Source organism: Asterias amurensis, chromosome 6, assembly GCF_032118995.1.
Source record: "Asterias amurensis chromosome 6, ASM3211899v1".
Lineage (NCBI taxonomy): Eukaryota > Metazoa > Echinodermata > Asteroidea > Forcipulatida > Asteriidae > Asterias > Asterias amurensis.
In genome coordinates, this window is record NC_092653.1 from 18,104,119 (window position 1) to 18,124,599 (window position 20,481).

Sequence of the window (20,481 nt, forward strand, 5' to 3'; positions counted from 1 at the left end):
AAAAGTGCTGCCTAAAGACACAGAGCAAGAAACACATGGGCAAGAATTATAACAGATTTTTTTCCCGTTAATTTTGTAGCATGGCTTTTTTTACTAACATAAACACGTATGTGTAGAGCTATCAGCTTCAAATACGTTTCTTGGTAAAAGGGATGTTGAAAGTGCGTTGATCCCACCAACCCTTAAAACTAAAAAAAACCTGCCCCGCCCCCAGGAGCAACAGTTTGGGTTCGATAGTGACTATCTAGCGCCCTCTGTCAAATGGACCTTTTGTGAAAAAAATCCCGGTGGCAGCGCGCACAGGCCAATTAATGCGCATGCGCTTTCGTCCGCCATTTTGTGAACGAACCAGGGAGGAGTTTATGGAGTTAAAAACCCGAGGAATTTATGACTTGTATTCAAGCAGGATATTTACGAAGGACGCCAGTACATTTCTCAATCATCTGTGTAAGTATACGTTTAAGTTAGAGGCTACTTAAAGGTATATTTTCATGATTTTGTCACGTTTGTTTGGCACTTCCGTAAATGGCCGACTGTTCATTTCCAATGCATTGGAACTACACACACGGCTGTGTATGCGTTTTTACGCTGTGTTATGTGTACGGTACATCGTGCTTGCATTTGCAATGCATACTGTAATATTGTGTGTGTGGTGGGTACTGGATTGTAATTAACGATGCCAGATTTAGGGGCCTACTCCCAAAATTGTCTCGTGTGCGAATTAATATCAATTACAACAAATTAGTTTTCTAATTGGGTATGCTTTGTTAAGTGATTTGTTGTTAACATTTGTGATTGAATTTTGTTTGTGATAATTTAATTTTAATTCAGACAGAGTACAGACTCGATCCGGATCATGTTTTTTCTTGTTTGTTATTGTTTGTTATTAATTTAATTGAATGATTGAAATGTTACAGATTTTTATTGTTGTCCGTAAATTAGAATCAGAATAAACTGACAAAGTGAAATAAACTTCAATAATTACCTTCAGTTTATTAAGAAGTTGAAAAGCTGCCTAATCTGACAGCCACTAAGTATTGGTGTATAGAATTTACATGTAGAAAGAATGCATGGTGTACAAATACAATTTTGCGAGCCCCTGTTTGAACAGGTTGGAGGTGTGATGTTCCGTTGGTTATTGCATGCTGTGATACCTTTCCTTGTGGAAACTTTGCATATACAATGTAACAGAATTATGATCAAATGCAATGGAATTCTGACTACCCCTTTGAATCCGTCAATAGTGGAAAAAGTGTTGGAGAAAGACAGGCATGCATTGAACTTATGAAGTAGATTCTATTATTTAACCAAAAACATGATCTTAAATTGTGGTACAATTTATTGAATTTTTTGGTCAAAACAGGGGGTTGAGAAATATCAGACCTTTTTATAAATTCAGACATTTTGATGAAAAAAGGTAGCTCTGTTATTCGTTTTCTTCAGATAACAAAATATGCTCATTGGTGAACAACTTCTCTAGTGCTGAGGATACTGTTCCAAAAAGCTCCTTGAAATCTATACCTGCAGGGGTCAACAAAATGTGGCAATGTCATCCCTTCATCATACTTTCTAAATATAATATTGAAGTCTTATATAATGCACGTACCAAACAAGGTACTCAAGGCGCTGAGTGTATACAAACTTTTAGAAAGATAGGTTATTGCTGTGATGAATTCTGAGACCCAATTATTTAGCACCTTATAAGGGTTTACAAGGTGCTACGGTGCATACAGCAGCCACAGCCAGGAACACATCAGGGCGAACCCCTTCTCTTTTCGAAAGTGCACTGGGTTCTTTTACATGCGTTACACAACACATGGGACCATTGGCTTTACCCCCTTTTTGAAGGACGAAGCAATGGTTTTAAGGACACAAGTGTCACGGCTGGGGATTTGAACCCACACTCAGTGCTGATCAGAAACACCAGAGTTTGTTTTCCAGACCTTTTTATAGCAGTCACTCTCACTCGCCCACTGCAAAAAGAAAATGTATTTATTTAGCAAGATGGAACACACCCATGAAAGTATATGTTTTCAAATTCAACATCATGATCAGTCGGATTATAAAACGTATTTTAGTTTCACTTTGTAAACTAACGTAAGAAGTTGGGTTCTGAGGAGTTTGTTTGTTTGTTTGTTTGTTTGTTTGTTTGTTTAGCTGATCTTCCTGCCAAGGGAACTCGGCAAACTCCCATATAGGGATATAAACACAAAACTGGCAACAGGCAACAGCCAACCTCTAATATCTAACATCTATTTATATATAATATTTTTATCTTCTTCATGTAATTTTATGATTGTAAAACCTAGAGAGCTCGAGGTGCACTACAATTTCTAATGTTTTTGATTTTGAACTTTTGAATGTTGGCTGAATAAATAATTCTAATCTAATCTAATGATTACGAATTGCACTTTTAAACCAAGAAATTGTGCTTTCTTTAAATGTAGTCATTGCGAAACCAGTGGTTAGCTTGGTAGGATTCGAACCAACAACCTTCTGATGGCAAGTCCTGCAAGGACTACATTGACCAGGAGTGCAAAAAGTGTTTTTTTATTAAAAATAAATTACTGGACTGTCTTATAAAAAAAGTGTTAGTTCAATGAAAAACCTTTGTGTTAGGAACCACCACTCCATCTTGCATGACAACGTTTTGTATTCACTTCACAAAATTTCTCTGGACTACTGGTCTACATACGTCAGACGGGTTTTAATGGCCTGAAGAACTTTGAAACCGCCCTCTATCTTTTGGTTACAGACCATTTTCCTGATAATGTACAAATGTGTCGTACAAGAATGGACAAGCTGCCACCATTGTTTATCTTTGTATTTTGCTCAATGGGAGGCAAGTCCCAGCGTTCTGCGTTTTTTAGCATACCATAGCAGATTATCGGTCGTGGCTTACAGCCGAGGTTCTGTGAACCAGGGTGGCTGACTACTCATTTTTTTTTTCACTAGAGTAGACAATATCCCTGTGCTTGTTATGGGAACATTTGTTGTATTTCCTTAGTCGAGTCAGGGTTTCATTGTGTCAACAATATTTTCAAAGAGAAGTTATTACTCCAAAATGTTCAAAAAATAATACCGGCAAGTTCTTAGAATACTGACATGAAGTGGTGAATGATGAATAAGCACCAAGTATTGTGTGCGTTATTCATTTTGTTGGCAGTGCTCACAATTTGCCTTGCATCTGCAGTACATATTCCAGGGAAAAACTGTGCAGTCATCAGAAAATGTGTAGCATCATTTAAGTACAAAAATGTTCTGGCCTGGATTTTACACAATCGTGTCTGAGGCCATGGCTTATGTTTCCTGTAGTCTTGGCCTTTGGGACCCCTTCATAAGTTTAACATTTTACTATTCAAAACAAGTAAAGAAAAAAAAGAGATTTTTTTTTTTTGAATGCCAATAATCAAATTCCATCAATAAAAATGTAAAATGCACAGAAAACCTACAGTCAATAAAATGAAAAACAAGTAGAGACAGTGAAGAGTCTAATGATCTAATCCCCTGCCCGATTTCACAGGAGAGAGAAACAAAATGGTGAACCTCTTTAATAATGAATCAGATTTTGTAAAGAGATGTTTTGAATTTACCAAGTGTGTTAATTTCCCTGAGTTCTAAAGGGAGGGAATGCCACAATGTGGCAGAAACAAAAATCTATTTTTGTTTAAATATCTATCACATTTAATAATAATAATAATAATAATAATAAAGAAAAATTTATAAAGCGCAAAAGCACTAGCAGAAAGAGTCCGCCTCAAGGCGCTGGAAAAGAACAACAATAAAAGTCTGGACCAGACAAAATTTATACAAATCAAAAGTATTACACAGTAAAATAATTTAAGGAATCTAGATACAGAAAGCTGACAAAAAGTTAAAAAGTTAAACAACCATTTTAAAAAGATGAGATTCACAAAAGTTAAAAAAACAATGTCAAAGTCATAAATACTGATTTTTTAAATAATCTTTTTGTGTGTGTGTGTGTTTGCTTATTATCAAATTCTCAGCAGTGAATGACCAACAATACCTGGTTTGACTGGCTGTTGGGTTACCACTGTCGCTGTTCATTTAGACAAAGACATTGTACATGTATCATTTGTTCAATCCATAGTGCTAGCCCAGACACCATGACTAATCCATTGTCCAAATAATTGGCTTGGGGCAAGTTAATTTATTCTTTTAGACACGTAACACAATTCCTGCTATTCATTGTATGACTGCACATGCTCTTCAAACAATAATGTTTATTGTATTGTAGGCCAAACGTTCCTAATTGCTTTACAGTATGATCTACAAAACATATAAAGTATACTGTGTGTATTTTTTTTCCAACTCATATTGGTTACTTTAGGCAAGGTACACATGCTAAAAGTGTAGAGCAAATTATGTCCACTGGCATTGTACATGTGTACATTAAAATTCTAATTTAGATGCTTAATTTGTTGAAGACTGCGGGACTTGCAATCACAAGGTTTTGGGTTCAAATCCTACCAACATATTGCAGGGCTGTATGCTTCGTTTTTGAAAGAGCAAGGGCACCAAGGCATTTTCTTCTTAAAGAAAGGGTAAAGGGCACCCTATGATGAAATTGCAAATTTGTACTGGAGCATTTCTAGGGCACCAAGGCAATGACCGGGGGACACGGAGGCAATCGCCTTTGTTGCCTCCGTGAAGTATCAGGCCTGATATTGTACTATCCCATTGTGTCATGTTGTAGCCACTTGGTAGCCATCTTTGTTTTCCATTTTAATGTTGATGGAGCCAAACCGAGGCTGAAAGGGCAAAATAGTCTGGCCTCCAAGTTTATGTTACGAGAAACTGCAGTCATGATAGTGTCATTGCAGGCAGGGAACCCAGGTTTAACACCAGTGTGCAGTGGGTTCTATATTATTGTAAATTCCTCTCATAATAAACAAAGAAAACATTCTATCTTGGGGCTTTTTCACCACATGGTCAGATGGAGTGCTGATACATAAATTTGACATATTTGAGGACAGAACAATGAATGATGGTGTCTTTTGACTTTGGTTCGCACACGTTCATTAATCAGTGCATGTACATGTAAACATTGTATGTACCCATGTCTTGTTCTATTAGGTTCTACCCAGAATTTTTCTTTCAGAAGTATGGGGCATTCCGAACCAACAATTTTGAAGTTTGGCTAAAGCATGCTGAATAGCTTTTTCAATTGGAGGTACAGGGAAATCTCTTAAATGCAAGCTCATATTAATACAGTTTTCTAAAGCATAGGCCATATTAAAATTTTGCCATTATTAACATCTTGCCAAATCAGTTAACAAACTTGTTTCTTCATTTTAAAAGCACTATTTTTGAATAAGATGTGTTTTAAATACCATTTTGTGTACTTAAGAACATGTGAACGTCTTTGGAAGAAATTGTTTCTTGTCATTCCCTTGTAAACCATTACATTATTAAATTTGCATACCGACAGAAAAATCTCTCAAAAATAACTATTGAAACAAAGAGGCGCTAGTGTTTATATTTAACATAATTAGGTAGAGCAGAGGTCGTCGATGGAAAAGCGTGGGAAATCCAGTCAAGAATTTGGCCGTGCATCAAAGAGGCATGGCAAGTGTGGCTGGCTGGAATCTCAGCAATGCTATTTATGCTATATAACCATCTGATCCCAGACCATTTACTGGTACTGCTATAATTTATCAGTCTGACTGCAAGATGATGAGGTTAGGTTCTTGTCTGAGAAACGTGTGTGGGTTCTCTTCATAGTTCAACATTTTGATAGCTCAGATATTTGAAGAGAATACAGCGACTGATCCCAGGGTGTTTTTTTTGTGGGATTTGTTTTTGGAGCGTTCATTCAATTGTTTTAAAGGCAGTGGACATTATTGGTAATAGTGAAAGACTAGTCTCCACAGTTGGTATATCACAACATATGCATAAAATAACAAATCTGTGAAAATTTGAGCTCAATCGGTCGTCGAGGTTGCAAGATAATGAAAGAAAAAACACCCTTGTCACACGAAGTTGTGTGCTTTCTGATGCTTGATTTCGAGACCTCAAATTCTAAACTTGAGGTCTCAAAATCAAATTTGTGGAAAATTACTTCTTTCTCGAAAACTACGTCACTTCAGAGGGAGCTGTTTCTCACGATGTCTTACATGTATACTATCACCCTCTCCCCATTACTTGTAATCAAGAAAGGTTTTATGCTAATAATTATTTTGAGTAATTACCAATAGTGTCCACTGCCTTTAATCCTGATATAAATGTAGAGCATTATTACATACAATAAAACTAACATAGGAAAATTTCATTTCATTTCATTTCATTTCATTTCAAAATGCAGTAGCAACTTTGAGGCAAAAATTCTTGAGTGGTTTAGTCCACACAGGAAGAATATGGCGAGAGTAATCAGCGTAGACTATGTATGTAATTGTTGGTAATTAATATAAAAATGAATCACCATGAAAACTTACTTTTGCAAAGAGCACTGAAGAGCTGTTGAAAAGAGCTTACTGTTGATTTTATAGAACATTGTTTGTAACGACCCCCACTGAATGTCGTTTTAGAGAAAGAGGTAACTTTTCACCCCAAAATTTGAATCTGAGAAAGGCTTCCGTCTCAAGCAACTGAAAGCACACAATTCTATGCAACAATTCTATGCAACAAAGGTGTTTTTCTTTCACTGTTTTCTCTCAACTTCGATGACCAAATTTGAGACCAAATTTTCACAGGCTTGTTATTTTATGTGGATACTGGATCTTTGACAATTCCCCTTCCTTAAAAGATACAGACATCCAATGGGGATCTGGGGTAACATCTGATAGAAATTGATGACATTTGATTTGATAGGCTTACACGTACATTTACATGATGCCGTCCATACACACTATTCAATACACATTTAGGGCCTTCATATTACATTGCATTAGTGTTGAAATATCAGACTCTGCTGACCCTTAAAACATCACCAAGTGTGAAAAATTGTGGTTAGAATTTTGTCAAGTACGCTACAGTGTTTCAAGGCTAAATCAATAACCCAATTTTTTTTCTGAAGTGCAGTACATTGTAGATCTACAAGCACAGTATTGTGTGTACATGTACGTATACATACATTGGCAATTGTTAAGTGCATGATACAAATATTTCAGCGTGTAAAAGAAAAACAATATATTTTTTTAATGAAAAATAGTTACAGAATGGAATGTTTAAATTTGTACCCTAACAAAATGTAAGGATTGTACTCTTTATTCAGTTAACATTTTTTTACCCTTCTTTGTTTTTTAATTGGCAAGTTCAAACAGTTACCACTGTACAATGACCTTAAAGGGGCTGTATTGTCCTGATCAAAGCAGGCTTGTGGCTGTACCACTGTACAATGAACTTAAAGGGGCTGTGTTGTCCTGATCAAAGCAGGCTTGTGGCTGTACCACTGTACAATGAACTTTAAGGGGATGTGTTGTCCTGATCAAAGCAGGCTTGTGGCTGTACCACTGTACAGTGAACTTAAAGGGGCTGTGTTGTCCTGATCAAGACAGGCTTGTGGCTGTACCACTGTACAATGAACTTAAAGGGGCTGTGTTGTCCTGATCAAGACAGGCTTGTGCCTGTACCACTGTACAATGAACTTAAAGGGGCTGTGTTGTCCTGATCAAGACAGGCTTGTGGCTGTACCACTGCACAATGAACTTAAAGGGGCTGTGTTGTCCTGATCAAGACAGGCTTGTGGCTGTACCACTGCACAATGAACTTAAAGGGGCTGTGTTGTCCTGATCAAAGCAGGCTTGTGACTGTACCACTGTACAATGAACTTAAAGGGGCTGTGTTGTCCTGATCAAGACAGGCTTGTGACTATACCAATGTACAATGAACTTAAAGGGGCTGTGTTGTCCTGATCAAGACAGGCTTGTGACTATACCAATGTACAATGAACTTAAAGGGGCTGTGTTGTCCTGATCAAGACAGGCTTGTGACTATACCAATGTACAATGAACTTAAAGGGGCTGTGTTGTCCTGATCAAGACAGGCTTGTGCCTGTTCCACTGTATCCTGATCAAAACAGCCCTACTGGGTTGAAGGTGGCTGTGACACGATGTAATTAATTTCAGATTAAAATTAAAAATGTTCAGGTCGAAAAATTAACACGAACACTTATCCTTGTACTATGTGTGTCTGGTTTTTGCATTTATTTAGAAACCAATGGTGCGATTTGGGTAGACCAAACTAACTGTACAGTGTATTGCCATCAGACCGTAGCTAGACTGTTGAATGACAGCGCCCCATGTGATTGTGGCCAAGCATGACTTGCTCAGTCCACAGCTACTGGCCCCCAACACTAACCACAAAACACCCAGTTGTTTTGACTGTTCAGAAGACCCAAGATTCACTGCACAGCAAAGCCATCTGTGTTTCATTCAGTATTACTCATCACATAAATATGTGCATACAGTGTACAAATGCATATCTCTGAAACCTATGCTGAAACCATGTGTTCGAGTTTGATTGCAGTAGAGCTGCCATACATATATGTAGCTGCAGCACAGAGTGGCTGTACATCTCTATGGTTGCAGTGCAGTGAATGACTTGCATTATTATAAAGTGCTGGTTAGCCAGTTTCTTGGAAAACCGCAAATTTAATGCAATGATTGTAATAAATAAAATATGTTGAGTGCTGCCTGCATGTCACATTGCCACAAACAGTTAGTGTGTGTCATTGTGGATGCGTCAGCGCGCTGGCCTATTGTTGTGTTTCGATATGAATGGCTCCATTGTTTTTCAATTCGGCTTCCTGTTTTGATCAAATTAATTATCTTGTTGGCCAATGGCCATTCCTGTTGGAAAATGATGAATAACGTATAACTAAGTTTTTCTTTATTTTTAGTTTAGTAACTGTTAATATGTGATTTTGTACATACATGTAATAGTGCTTGGCCTTGACAGTTTATGTCATTGATGATCATGAAAAACAAGAAAACTTATCACAGTCATGTGCAACCTTGTGATGAAATTAACACAGACCCTCACTACATGTACATGTAATAATATGTATATTTTGTTATTTTGATTGAGAAAAATTACACTTACAGAATTGGCTCTGTGTTCAACGTCAAGATCTACGTAAATGACTTGTTTTTAGCTTTACCCCCCTATAAGCCTGTAGGCCATATGCTTTGTTTTTGAAAGGGCAAGGGCACCAAGGCATTTTCTCCTGGGTTAAGGGCACCCTATGAGGAAATTGTGAGTTTCTTCATGAACATTTCAAGGGCGTTAGGGGGCATGGAGGCAATTGCGTCTGTTGCCTCCCTGAAGTATCAGGCCTGACCCTATACATGTATATCACAATTTCTTTGTCGCTCATGTCGGTACATGTAGGTCTTTGATTCAAAATAGGTTAAAGGCAGTGGACACTATTGGTAATTGTCAAAGACTAGCCTTCACAGTTGGTGTATCTCAACATATGCATAAAATAACAAACCTGTGAAAATTTGAGCTCAATCGGTCATCGAACTTGTGAGATAATAATGAAAGAAAAAACACCCTTGTCACAGGAAGTTGTGTGCGTTTAGATGGTTGATTTCGAGACCTCAAGTTCTAAATCTGAGGTCTTGAAATCAAAATCATGGAAAAGTACTTCTTTCGTGAAAACTATGGCACTTCAGATGGAGCCGTTTCTCACAATGTTTTATACTACCAACCTCTCCCCATTACTCGTTACCAAGTAAGGTTTTATGCTAATAAATATTTTGAGTAATTACCAATAGTGTCCACTGCCTTTAATGCAGTCAGATTAAGGTCATCCAAGTGTAAGAAATGCATTAAAAATAAATAAACAAAATCGCAGCAAGTCTAACACGCCACCCTATGTAAATTTATCTTCTGTGAGTTTGTTTTTTGCCCTGGAAAGAACTTTGAACTTTCTCTATGGTGGTCAACGTAACCCTGAAATGCCGTTATAATGACTAATAGTACAAAGTCAATTGACATACTGTACACTGCAGGTTAAAGGGAGGGTATACCTTGGTAATTGCTCCAGATGTATTAATGATCATAAAACGTATTGGGCAGAAGACTGCAGCTGTTGATAATTCAACAGCTCGAGAAACAAAAGACCGATCCAGTAGGCTCCGCCCACGACGCATGTGTGAGCAAGAACACGTGGGGCTCTCCAATGGTTTTCTGCACAACTCTGCCGCGCCCGCCAAGCATACGCGCACGCATGTCGGACCTTATTTGTCGGATCTTCTTTGTCGGACCTTCGTTGCGTTGTGATTGGTCAATACGCAATGGGGCAGAGCTTAATGGATCGGTCTATTCTTTGTCGGACCTTCGTTGCGTTGTGATTGGTCAATACGCAATGGGGCGGAGCTTAATGGATCGGTCTATTCCTGTCAAAGGAAAAAGAATGTGGTTTTAGGGAGGGATTCAAAAACATCAATCTGAGAAACATCTGCATGAAGCATTTCTTGTGTATTCTAATTACGGATTGATTATTTTTTCTTCAGATTTTTGGCGATACTGTACTTCATAAATGCTGTACATGTGTACATGTACCACCTTTTGAAATGAAATGTTTTGTTTACGTGTATTGTAGCCGTAGGCCTATGGGGTTAAAACAAACAAATGGTTCCAAAAAACAAAGGTACCCAGTGTTTTGTCCTACTTTACCTTTAGTACTTGTATTGCAAGGAGGTCATTTAGATGTTTAATGTACAGGTATGATTGATAATTTCAATAAATGAAGGTTTTCTCACCTTGGTGCGGGGTCAGATGGCAATGGCATTCATGACACACTCCACATTGTACATGTAGGCGCGCACACTGACAGTGTGTTTACCCACATTTACCTGTTGGTGTTTAATGTACAGGTATGATTGATAATTTCAATAAATGAAGGTTTTCTCACCTTGGTGCGGGGTCAGATGGCAATGGCATTCATGACACACTCCACAGTGTACATTGTACATGTAGGCGTGCACACTGTACAGTGTGTGTACCCACATTTACCTGTTGGTGTTACAGTGTACAGGGTGCATTATCTATACAGAGTATCAAACAATTTTCAAGAAGGATTTGCCTAAAGTCGCACTACTACAGTTTTTCAGGCATGGAGGTACATGTACATACACTATGGAATAGTGCAATTTGATGGCTGATCAGAAGTACAATGTCACGATGTGTTTTTCTGAGTGACTTTTTGTAACATTACAGGTAGGCGTACATATGTACATGAAAATTGAAATTTACTTTTGGTGATGAATTATAAACTGTATTATATTGTATAGGATTTGAGGCATTGCATGGTGAGGTATCAATTTGGTTTGCGGTAACACCATGTGGGTATCTACTTGCCAGGTTGAGTTTGTTCTTAGAGAACTGTCTTGCTTTATACCGCAGAGTAGATTGTTCGGGTGTTCGGGAGACTTCTCAGTTCTGAAAAGAACTGTCCTGCTTATTAACTATTACCTGGGTGGATGGTATAGAAATAGGCTGGGACTACTACTTTAGCTTATATAGGATCATAATTAACTGTACTGCCGCGGAGTCAGTTCTTGAATTGGTCAGAACGTTGTGACTAGCTTGCTCTAGTCATAGTCAGGAGACTGAATTATATTGAGAATCATTCTTAGACATCATTTAGCGAACCAGATTGACGTTGCTTCATGTGTACAAGTAACCAGTGTGACTCACTCTGGACACTGAGTTGCTCTTCAAGTATTTGCTTAATAAATGTTATAAAAATTAACTATGCTCATGTACAATACATTATAAACATTTATGGTGTGACACTAGACAATAACAATATTGCAATCAAGGACCTTGGTGTTAAAGGCAGAGTGTACTATGTACGTTTGGTAATTACACCACAAACTAATGACCTTAAAAACATACTCTGTAAAGAGCATTGGAGAGCTGTTGATTTTATAAAACATTGTTATGTTAGAAACACCCCCCTTTGAATTAGTTTTTTTTTAGAGAAAGAGGTTAATTTCACCCCACAATTAGAATATGAGAAAGGCTTTAGGCATGAGGCTTTCTCAGGTGAAAGCACATAATTCTAGGCAACAAGGGTGTTTTTCTTGCATTATTTTCTTGCAGCTGCTTGATGACCAATTGAGCCCAAATGTTCACAGACTCAATATTTTTGCTGTCCATTACACCAAGTGAGGATACTGCTCTTTGACTATCATGTACCATACCACAAGTATCATGGTCTACATTGTGTAGTGTACCAAGTGTTTGTCATTGTACATTACGTATCACAAACCTTGATATTTATAAATAATAAATCATATTGGTAAATAAGTTTATCTCTTAAAAGCTTTATTTTTTTTAAATACACACAGACTGATACATGTAGGTTACTAACCTTGGTTTTGGATTTTAAAGCAAATGGTTTTTTGATGATACATGTATCAGTCGATTCATTGTTTGAATAGATTGTCATTTTCGATTGCTCATGTGGCTTTGAAGGGTGGAGGGTATGCCTCGGTTTATTCCCAAAATTAATGGCTAACACTTTACTTGTTAAAGGAACACGTTGCCTTGGATCGGTCGAGTTGGTCTTTGAAAATCGTTCTGTAACCGTTGTAAAATGTTTATGGTTAGAAAGATATTGTAAAAGTAGAATACAATGATCTACACAAATATGCCTCAAAATTGCGTGGTTTTCGTTTTACCCTGTCGACTAACACGGTCGGCCTAAATGGCCGACCGTGATAGTTCGCGACGTAAAAGGAAAACCGTGCAGTTTCGAGTGATACTTGTGTGGATCATTATATTCTACTTTTAAAACATCTTTCTAACATATATACATTTCATAACAAACGGTTTCAAACGCTTTTAATAGACCAACTCGTCCGATCCAAGGCAACGTGTTCCTTTAAGAAACACTGTTCACTTTTGACAATGTTTAACATTTTAAGAAACAGTTCCCTTGAAAGGAATGTGGTTTTATTAGAGAGAGGGAGTGAGAAAAAAACAAGTTTACCCAAGTTTATTTCAGGCCTGATACTTCACAGAGGCAATGAAAGCGATTGCCTCCATGCCCCCTCACCCGGGTCATTGCCTTGGTGCCCTTGAAATGCTCCAGTAGAAATGTACAATTTCCTCATTTGGGTGCCCTTTACCAAGGAGAAAATGCCTTGGTGCCCTTGCCCTTTCAAAAACGAAGCATACAGTGCTGCCATAGGCCTGACATACTGGTCAATTGAGAATTCAGTCTACTGTGTATGCATTTACGTTGTATAGGACAGGGAGCTTGACATTTAAAACGACAGCGATTGGTGGCTACAATGTACGTACAATTGATTGTAATGTACCTAAGAAAATGGCATTGTCAAGATACATTATCCTGCAGTTTTATTTTGTACTGTACGTAATTGTAAATGTCAATCTTTATTGTACCGTCTTCTTTTAAAGATGCTATGTCAGATTTTTCGCCGATTTGACCCAAAAATTTTGATTTAAAATTCAACAGGTATTTTGATGGGGGTCGAGAAAGTTACAAGCTTTCATTTGAGTCATTGCTCGAAAAAGTCAGCCAATTATTAGTAGCAGTGAAATAAAGTGCTCAAAATTAGTTTTTGTCGGGATCCCGACACTATATCACGTGACCAATTCTTATACATATGTGTTTTATAAGAAATGTTTTAAATTGTTGTCATTGTTCCTGACCAGTAAAAGTAAAAGTTTTTTAGAGCGGGTGATACTCTTTGAAATACCATTCACTCAAAAAATCTGTTGTTTAATGTTTGGGGACAAAAATCTGACGTAGCATCTTTAACATGTAGGCTACATGTACGTACATGTACACTGTATGTAGAAGGTACAGTGTACAGTGTTTGATAAGGTAAGAGGTAAATTTATTTCCTGTCTGGGAACATAACATGTCGAGATATTTTAGCATTGAGTAATGTATCATGCATTTAAACACACAGGGTTTGCCCGGCCCTATTAATGTACAATTGTAATAAATAAGAGGTTATTTTTGTGTCTCTGCCCTGCTGGTGACTTTTCTTTGTTTACAGCACTGAGTGCACATTGATTGACTGTGTTAAAACTATGACCTCATTAAAATTGACCCATCATCAGAAATGTTTTAATGTGACCTGCATGACATTTTGATGACTTGACTCTCTGGATTGTTTTACAATATCTGGTGAAAATTTGAAAAATGGCCCTAACCAATTTCATTTTGGGAAAAAACACTAACTAATTTCCTGAATGTGTTGGGAAATCATTAAAGGATTTTGAAAGACAAATTGATTACCAGTGATTTGAACCAAAGACCTCCGGATTAAATCTGAAAGTGGGTGAATCTTGGTGGACGGTGGAAGGCACAAAATTAAAATAGAGTAACTCTAAGCTACCTGTGTATACTAGCCTTATGTTGGGGGTCTCCCTGTTTTGTCAATGTAACTTTGATTGAGGTGCCAGTCAGAAGTCATACAACCATTAACTGCCGTGTACACCCAAGGGTGCACACCCAAGTTTACAATACAACCTGGGAAGCGGCAGCCTGGGGGATCACCCAAATCATTTGACATCAGTTTCCCTTATGGTTTATTATTTCAAATCTTTAAAGCCTACATGTACATGTAAAGGAATACTTTGATTTTTTTTGAAGGGGCACCAACACAAAGACCAGGGGCAACAGAAGCCCCCTTGTACATCATGTACATGTAGTTGCCAGGGTCCCTCACATTACTTAGTCATTCTTGCTGTTCATACACAATAGCAGTTGACCCAAAACTTGTCTTCATGTGCTTCCAATACACCCTAAAATTTTCCATATTTTTGATATTGTAAGTTCGGAAGTTTATATCGGTAGTGACAAGGCCACTTTTGAAGAATTGAAGTCACTTCCATGATTGGTACTGAGAGTTTGAGGTTGCTCTAATACACAGACAATGTACTGGCCATGTTTCAAAATGGGTTTGCCACGGCGCAGTAGACTGTCCACGTTCTGTGACTGATTGTCCCCATACTCCATACTTGCAGTAAAAACATCCACGTATGCTGTTCATTGTATTTGGGGTCATGCAGTACAATGCAACATAAAACACCAATTTATTATACCCTTTGAACATTACAATCTACCTGCATGCTTTCATGGAGAGCTGTCAATTGTATGGCTTGGTACATGTACATTGTACATGTATGTCATGTGCACTCGCACTGTACTTCTCCGTGCTATTGAACAATGAGTGTTAAATATGTAGGCCTAAATGACCCTGCATCGTTCACACCTAAAGCCCCTTTCACACGAGAGCAATTTAGCAAGGATCCCCAGGCCTGTATGCCTCATTTTTGAAGGGGCAAGGGCACCAAGGCATTTTCTCTTTGGTAAAGGGCACCCTATGAGGAATTTGTGAATTTCTACTGGAGCATTTCAAGGGCACCAAGGCAATGGCAAGGGGCAACGGAGGCAATCGCCTCCGTTGCCTCCGTGAAGAATCAGGCCTGGGTCCCTGTGTACCCCCTGTGAAAGGACAATTGTTTCTTCTGTCCAAGTTCTCTTGAAAAAACTTGTCAAACTACATTTTACAACCACGCTTAAATTAATCAAGGGACCCGAGAAAAAAATGCTGGCGTGTGAACAGCACTTTGGTATTTTCATCAGTGTTGTAGCCACGGTGGGCGGTGCTGGGCGGGCCTGCCCAGGACTCTCAATGTGTGCCCAGCACTCTGAGAAGAATACATTATGCTGCCCTGCACGGATTTTAAATATAGTCCACTTTGTGTTGGTCTGAGACACGGCTAATGATAAGGAGTGAGAAAGAACACAATCCAAAGGCCATTCAACTTATTGCATGGCCCCCATGATACAAACAGTTTGGAAACCTTGCCCCACTTCAGCAATAATAGCCCATAATTAAACATGAATAATTTTTGTTGATCTCCTTGCCCTCGGTAGACTTCCAACAAAATTTGATTTATTGCCCACCTCTAAATTTGGTCTAGCTACAACCCTGTCATGTGCACTCACACTCACTTCTGTACTTTCCCATGCTACAAAATGTCAGGAATAATGAGCATTATAACAACCCTGCATCATTCACACCTTGCATGAACGTGACTGCATCCTATGACCCCCATTTCCGCAGTCTGTTTACATAACAAGGGCACACCACAAACAAACAATACTCAAGATACATAAAAGAGGAACGAACACATCCTAATATGGATCTGCTGACAGTAATTGTTTGACTTGTTTGGCCTGAGGTAGGGGCCATGAAGCCTGGAGTTTTAATGTAGCACAATAAAGAAGCCAGACACAGTTGTTTCTTGCTCTAGATGCTAAAATGGGTAACAGTGTCAGACTTTTTTATTAAAGGCAGTGGACACTATTGGTAATTGCTCAAAATAATAAAACCTTACTCGGTAACAAGTAATGGGGAGAGGTTGATGGTATAAAACATTGTGAGACTGAGAAACGGCTCCCTCTGAAGTGACGTATTTTTCGAGAAAGAAGTAATTTTCCACGATATTGTTTTTGAGTCCTCGGATTTAGAATTTGAGGTCTCATATCAAGCATCTGAAAGCACACAACTTCGTGTGACAAGGGTGTTTTTTCTTTCAGTATTATCTCGAAACTTTGACGACCAATTGAGCTAAAAAATTTCCACAGACTTGTTATTTTATGCATATGTTGAGATACACCAAGTGAGAAAACTAATCTTTGACAATTACCAATAGTGTCCACTGTCTTTAAAGGGAAAGTCTACATTTTATAAATGTATTTGGTAATCACTCGTAAGATTTATGACCATGAAATCTTTAGATTTATGGCCATGAAATCTTACTTGTTTAGAAGTACGGCAGTTTGATAACGGAAGCTTTTTGAGACCCATTTCACCTCATAGGAGTGTGATTACGGAAATAATTTCATGTATTGTACAAAGTTGTGTTCGTAATTTTTTGTATCCCCCTAAATCTGAGAAGCGTTTTTAAAGGCACTGTACATGTTTGGTAATTGTCAAAGACCAGTGTTCTCACTTGGTGTATCCTATCATAACTATAAAATAACAAGCCTGTGAAAATTTGGGCTCAATTGGTCATCGAAGTTGCAAGAAAACGATGAAAGAAAAAACACCCCTCCCTTGTTGGACAAATCTTTGTGCTTTCAGATAGGAATAAAAGACTTCTAGCTAGAAGTCTTTAATCATTTTAGTGAAAAATTACCTCTTTCTCAAAAACTACGTTACTTCAGAGGGAGCCGTTTCCCACAATGTTTTAAACTATCAACAGCTCTCCAATGCTCCTTTACCAAGTCAGTTTTTAAGTCAATATTTTTTTTGGGAGTAATAACCAAACGTTTACCTTCTCTTTTACTTTCAGATACGTTTCTCAGATTGTGTATTTCAATTACAGATTGTTCTTCCTGTGTGGACATAATCACTCCAGATTATCGATGGTATCTCAAAAAAGACTTTCTACAACTTTCTACAACTTTCATTCACATGTACATGTAGGATCATGGGGATTACAGACACTGGACACTATTGGTAATTGTCAAAGAGCAGTCTTCTCACTTGGTGTATCTCAACATATGCATAAAGTAACAAACCTGTGAAAATTTGAGCTCAATTGGTCGTCAAAGTTGCGAGATAGTAATGAAGAAAAAAAAACCTCCTTGTCACACGAAGTAAGTGTGCTTTCAGATGCTTGATTTCAAGACCTCAAATATGAGGTCTTGAAATCAAATTCGCGGAAAATCACTTCTTTGTCGAAAACTACATCATTTCAAAGGGAGCCGTTTCTCACAATGGTTTATACTATCAACCTCTCCCCATTACTCGTCACCAAGTAAGGTTTTATGCTAATAATTATTTTGAGCAATTATCAATAGTGTCCACTGCCTTTAAAACAATCAAATGGTTCCAAAAAACCTATGGTACAGTATACAAGCCTTTTATGTAATGGTATTTCTAACATAAAGGAAACATAGCCTGCATGTAAAACGTTTTTTTTAGACATATTGTTTTTGAAACCAGCACTGTGTTTTTACAAAGTCCAGCGAACCTGTTTTATCCAGTGCATTCTGTGAAGGTGTTATTCAATGGTTTGTGCGGGCATTGTGATTAGTGCCTTGGAGTTGAACCCACATATTTCAAGCTTTCCATGTATTGTCACACCATCAATGCACTTCCAATTGTGTGGTTACGCTGTTAACAACATGAAAAGTGGAGTATAAACAAACTTGGTTGAAAGGGTACACAGTAGTTGTGACTTGACAATTGAAATTCACTGTGGAGGTTTGTGATGTTATATCGAATGACGTGTTGGAACGAGCCACTGTACATGTACGTTGTAATGTGCATGTTTTAAAATGATGTTACTCAAACTGCAAGGCAACCAAGGTGAAAGAGGCATACATTTGCAGGGTTCACTTTTAGTGTTTTTAAAACTGGTATTAAAGGTGTTTTTAAAATAGGCATTATGGGCCGTAGCACCTTGTAAACCCTTATAAGGTGACTACATAATTGGGTCTCAGAACTCATCAATTCAATAACCTATCTCTGTATAAATGTATACTAAGCGCCTCGAGTATCTTGTTGGTACATATAGGCTATACATGCACTATATGTATAAAACTTCAATATTATTATTTGGCCAGCAGACCAGTGTTAAAGCCATTATACACTTTCGGTAAACAGTATTGTCCAAGTCCCACACTTCGTGTATCACAACTTATATATAAAATAACAATCCTGTGGAAATTTAGGCTCAATCAGACATCGGAGTCGGGAGAAAATAACGGGAAAACCCACTCCTGTTTTCGCGCGTTTCGCCATGTCATGACATGTGTTTATAACAAATCCGTAATTCTCGTTAACGAGAATTTATATTGTTTTACCGTTTTCTCAAAAAGTAAAGCATTTCATGGACTAATATTTCAAGAGAAGTCTTTCACCATTACCTTCTGTAAACCCTGTAAATTATTTGTAAATCTGTGAACTTTTTTTTTTTTTCCTTTACCGAAAGGGTCCAATGGCTTTAAAGGGAAGGTACATGTTTGGTAGTTGTCAAAGACCAGTCTTCTCACTTGGTGTATCCCATCATAACCATAAAATAACAAGCATGTGAACATTTGGGCTCAATTGGTCATTTAAGTTGCGAGAAAATGATGAAAGTAAAAACACCCTTGTTGGACGAATTTGTGTGCTTTCAGATAAGAATAAAAGACTTCTAGCTAGAAGTCTTTTATTATTTTAGTGAGAAATTACCTCTTTCTCAAAAACTATGTTACTTCAGAGGGAGACGTTTCCCACAATGTTTTATACTATCAACAGCTCTCCAATGCTCGTTACCAAGTCAGTTTTTAAGTTAAAATTTGTTTTGAGTAATTACCAAACGTGTACCTTCCCTTTAAGGCATGTAAACGGGAAACGCTACTCTGGTATGTCCCAGTAAATGAGTTTGATTTTTGATGTGTGGTTTTTTTATTTTCTATACAGCGTGTTTAGAGTCAGAGATCTTCCGTGTCATCAGGGCTGAAGCGGCCAGGTTGCCGCAGCCAATCCAACCATCCTATATCCCATGTGTAGCGTCAACATAGCGCCACCGTTGTCAGAAACCGGACAGGACGTCAACCGGGCAGGATGCCGTTACCAACGAGGGTATCGCACATAAAGGATCCTGAGGTCGCTTCATTCTTTTCCGAGGAGGACCCTGAGAAGTTGTTTACTGACCTTCAGGAGATCGGCCATGGCAGTTTTGGGGCGGTCTACTTTGTAAGTCGCAAAGCTAAGATTATTTACATTAGAGGAACACGTAGCATTGGATCGGACGAGTTGGTCTATAAAAAGGGTTTGTAACCGTTTGTTATAAAATGCATATGATTGGAAAGGTGATTTTCCTTTTACTTTACGAACTAACACGGTCGGCCATTTATGGGAGTCAAAAATTTGACTCCCATAAATGGCCGACCGTGTTAGTCGACGAGGGAAAAAGAAAACCGTGCAATTTCGAGGCATGTTTGTGTGGATCAGTGTATTCTACTTGTACAACATCTTTCTAACCATGTGCACTTTATTTTACGGTTACAAACGCTTTTCAATAACCAACTCGACCGATCCAAGGCAATGTGTTCCTTTAATGAGGGGCTCCAAGATTAAGTTTTGTGATTCACTCATTTTCCATTTGATAGAGGCTAAGAGTCCGTAGTATTGTTCTGCCCAGAATGTTCAGTGTCCTAAAACCTACCCGGCACTAAGAATGGGAGACTTTTGGTTGGTCCTTTTTAACAGTTGTCGCCAGTAGTGCGCGTGCTCAGACCCGTACAAGCGCAACACTGAACATGTGTGCGTTACATGTACATATTTATGTCTGCTGCCACCAGGGTCTCAGAAGTCTCCCATTTCCTAGCCTGAACATCTGACGTCACACTTCAAGGCTTGTGAATAACGCCAGAGACTTGCCTCCAAAACCGCCGTGTAGATTCACCTTTGACCTCAGTCATTTCACATAGAGATACGCAGTCAAATTCTATTGCGGACT

General features: G+C 38.2%; 1 protein-coding gene across 3 annotated transcripts in view; it reads left to right on the forward strand.

Annotated features, from left to right (window-relative positions):
• Positions 1–296: 296 nt before the first annotated feature.
• The window catches only part of LOC139938136 (serine/threonine-protein kinase TAO1-like), a 60,254-nt gene continuing 40,069 nt past the window's right edge, over positions 297–20,481 (forward strand). For all 3 annotated transcript variants that reach the window (XM_071933516.1, XM_071933517.1, XM_071933518.1), the window contains exons 1-2: positions 297–447; positions 19,440–19,715. In XM_071933516.1, coding sequence (XP_071789617.1) covers positions 19,584–19,715 — 132 coding nt within the window. In that variant the 5' untranslated portion in view covers positions 297–447; positions 19,440–19,583. The remainder of the gene's footprint in view (positions 448–19,439; positions 19,716–20,481) is intronic.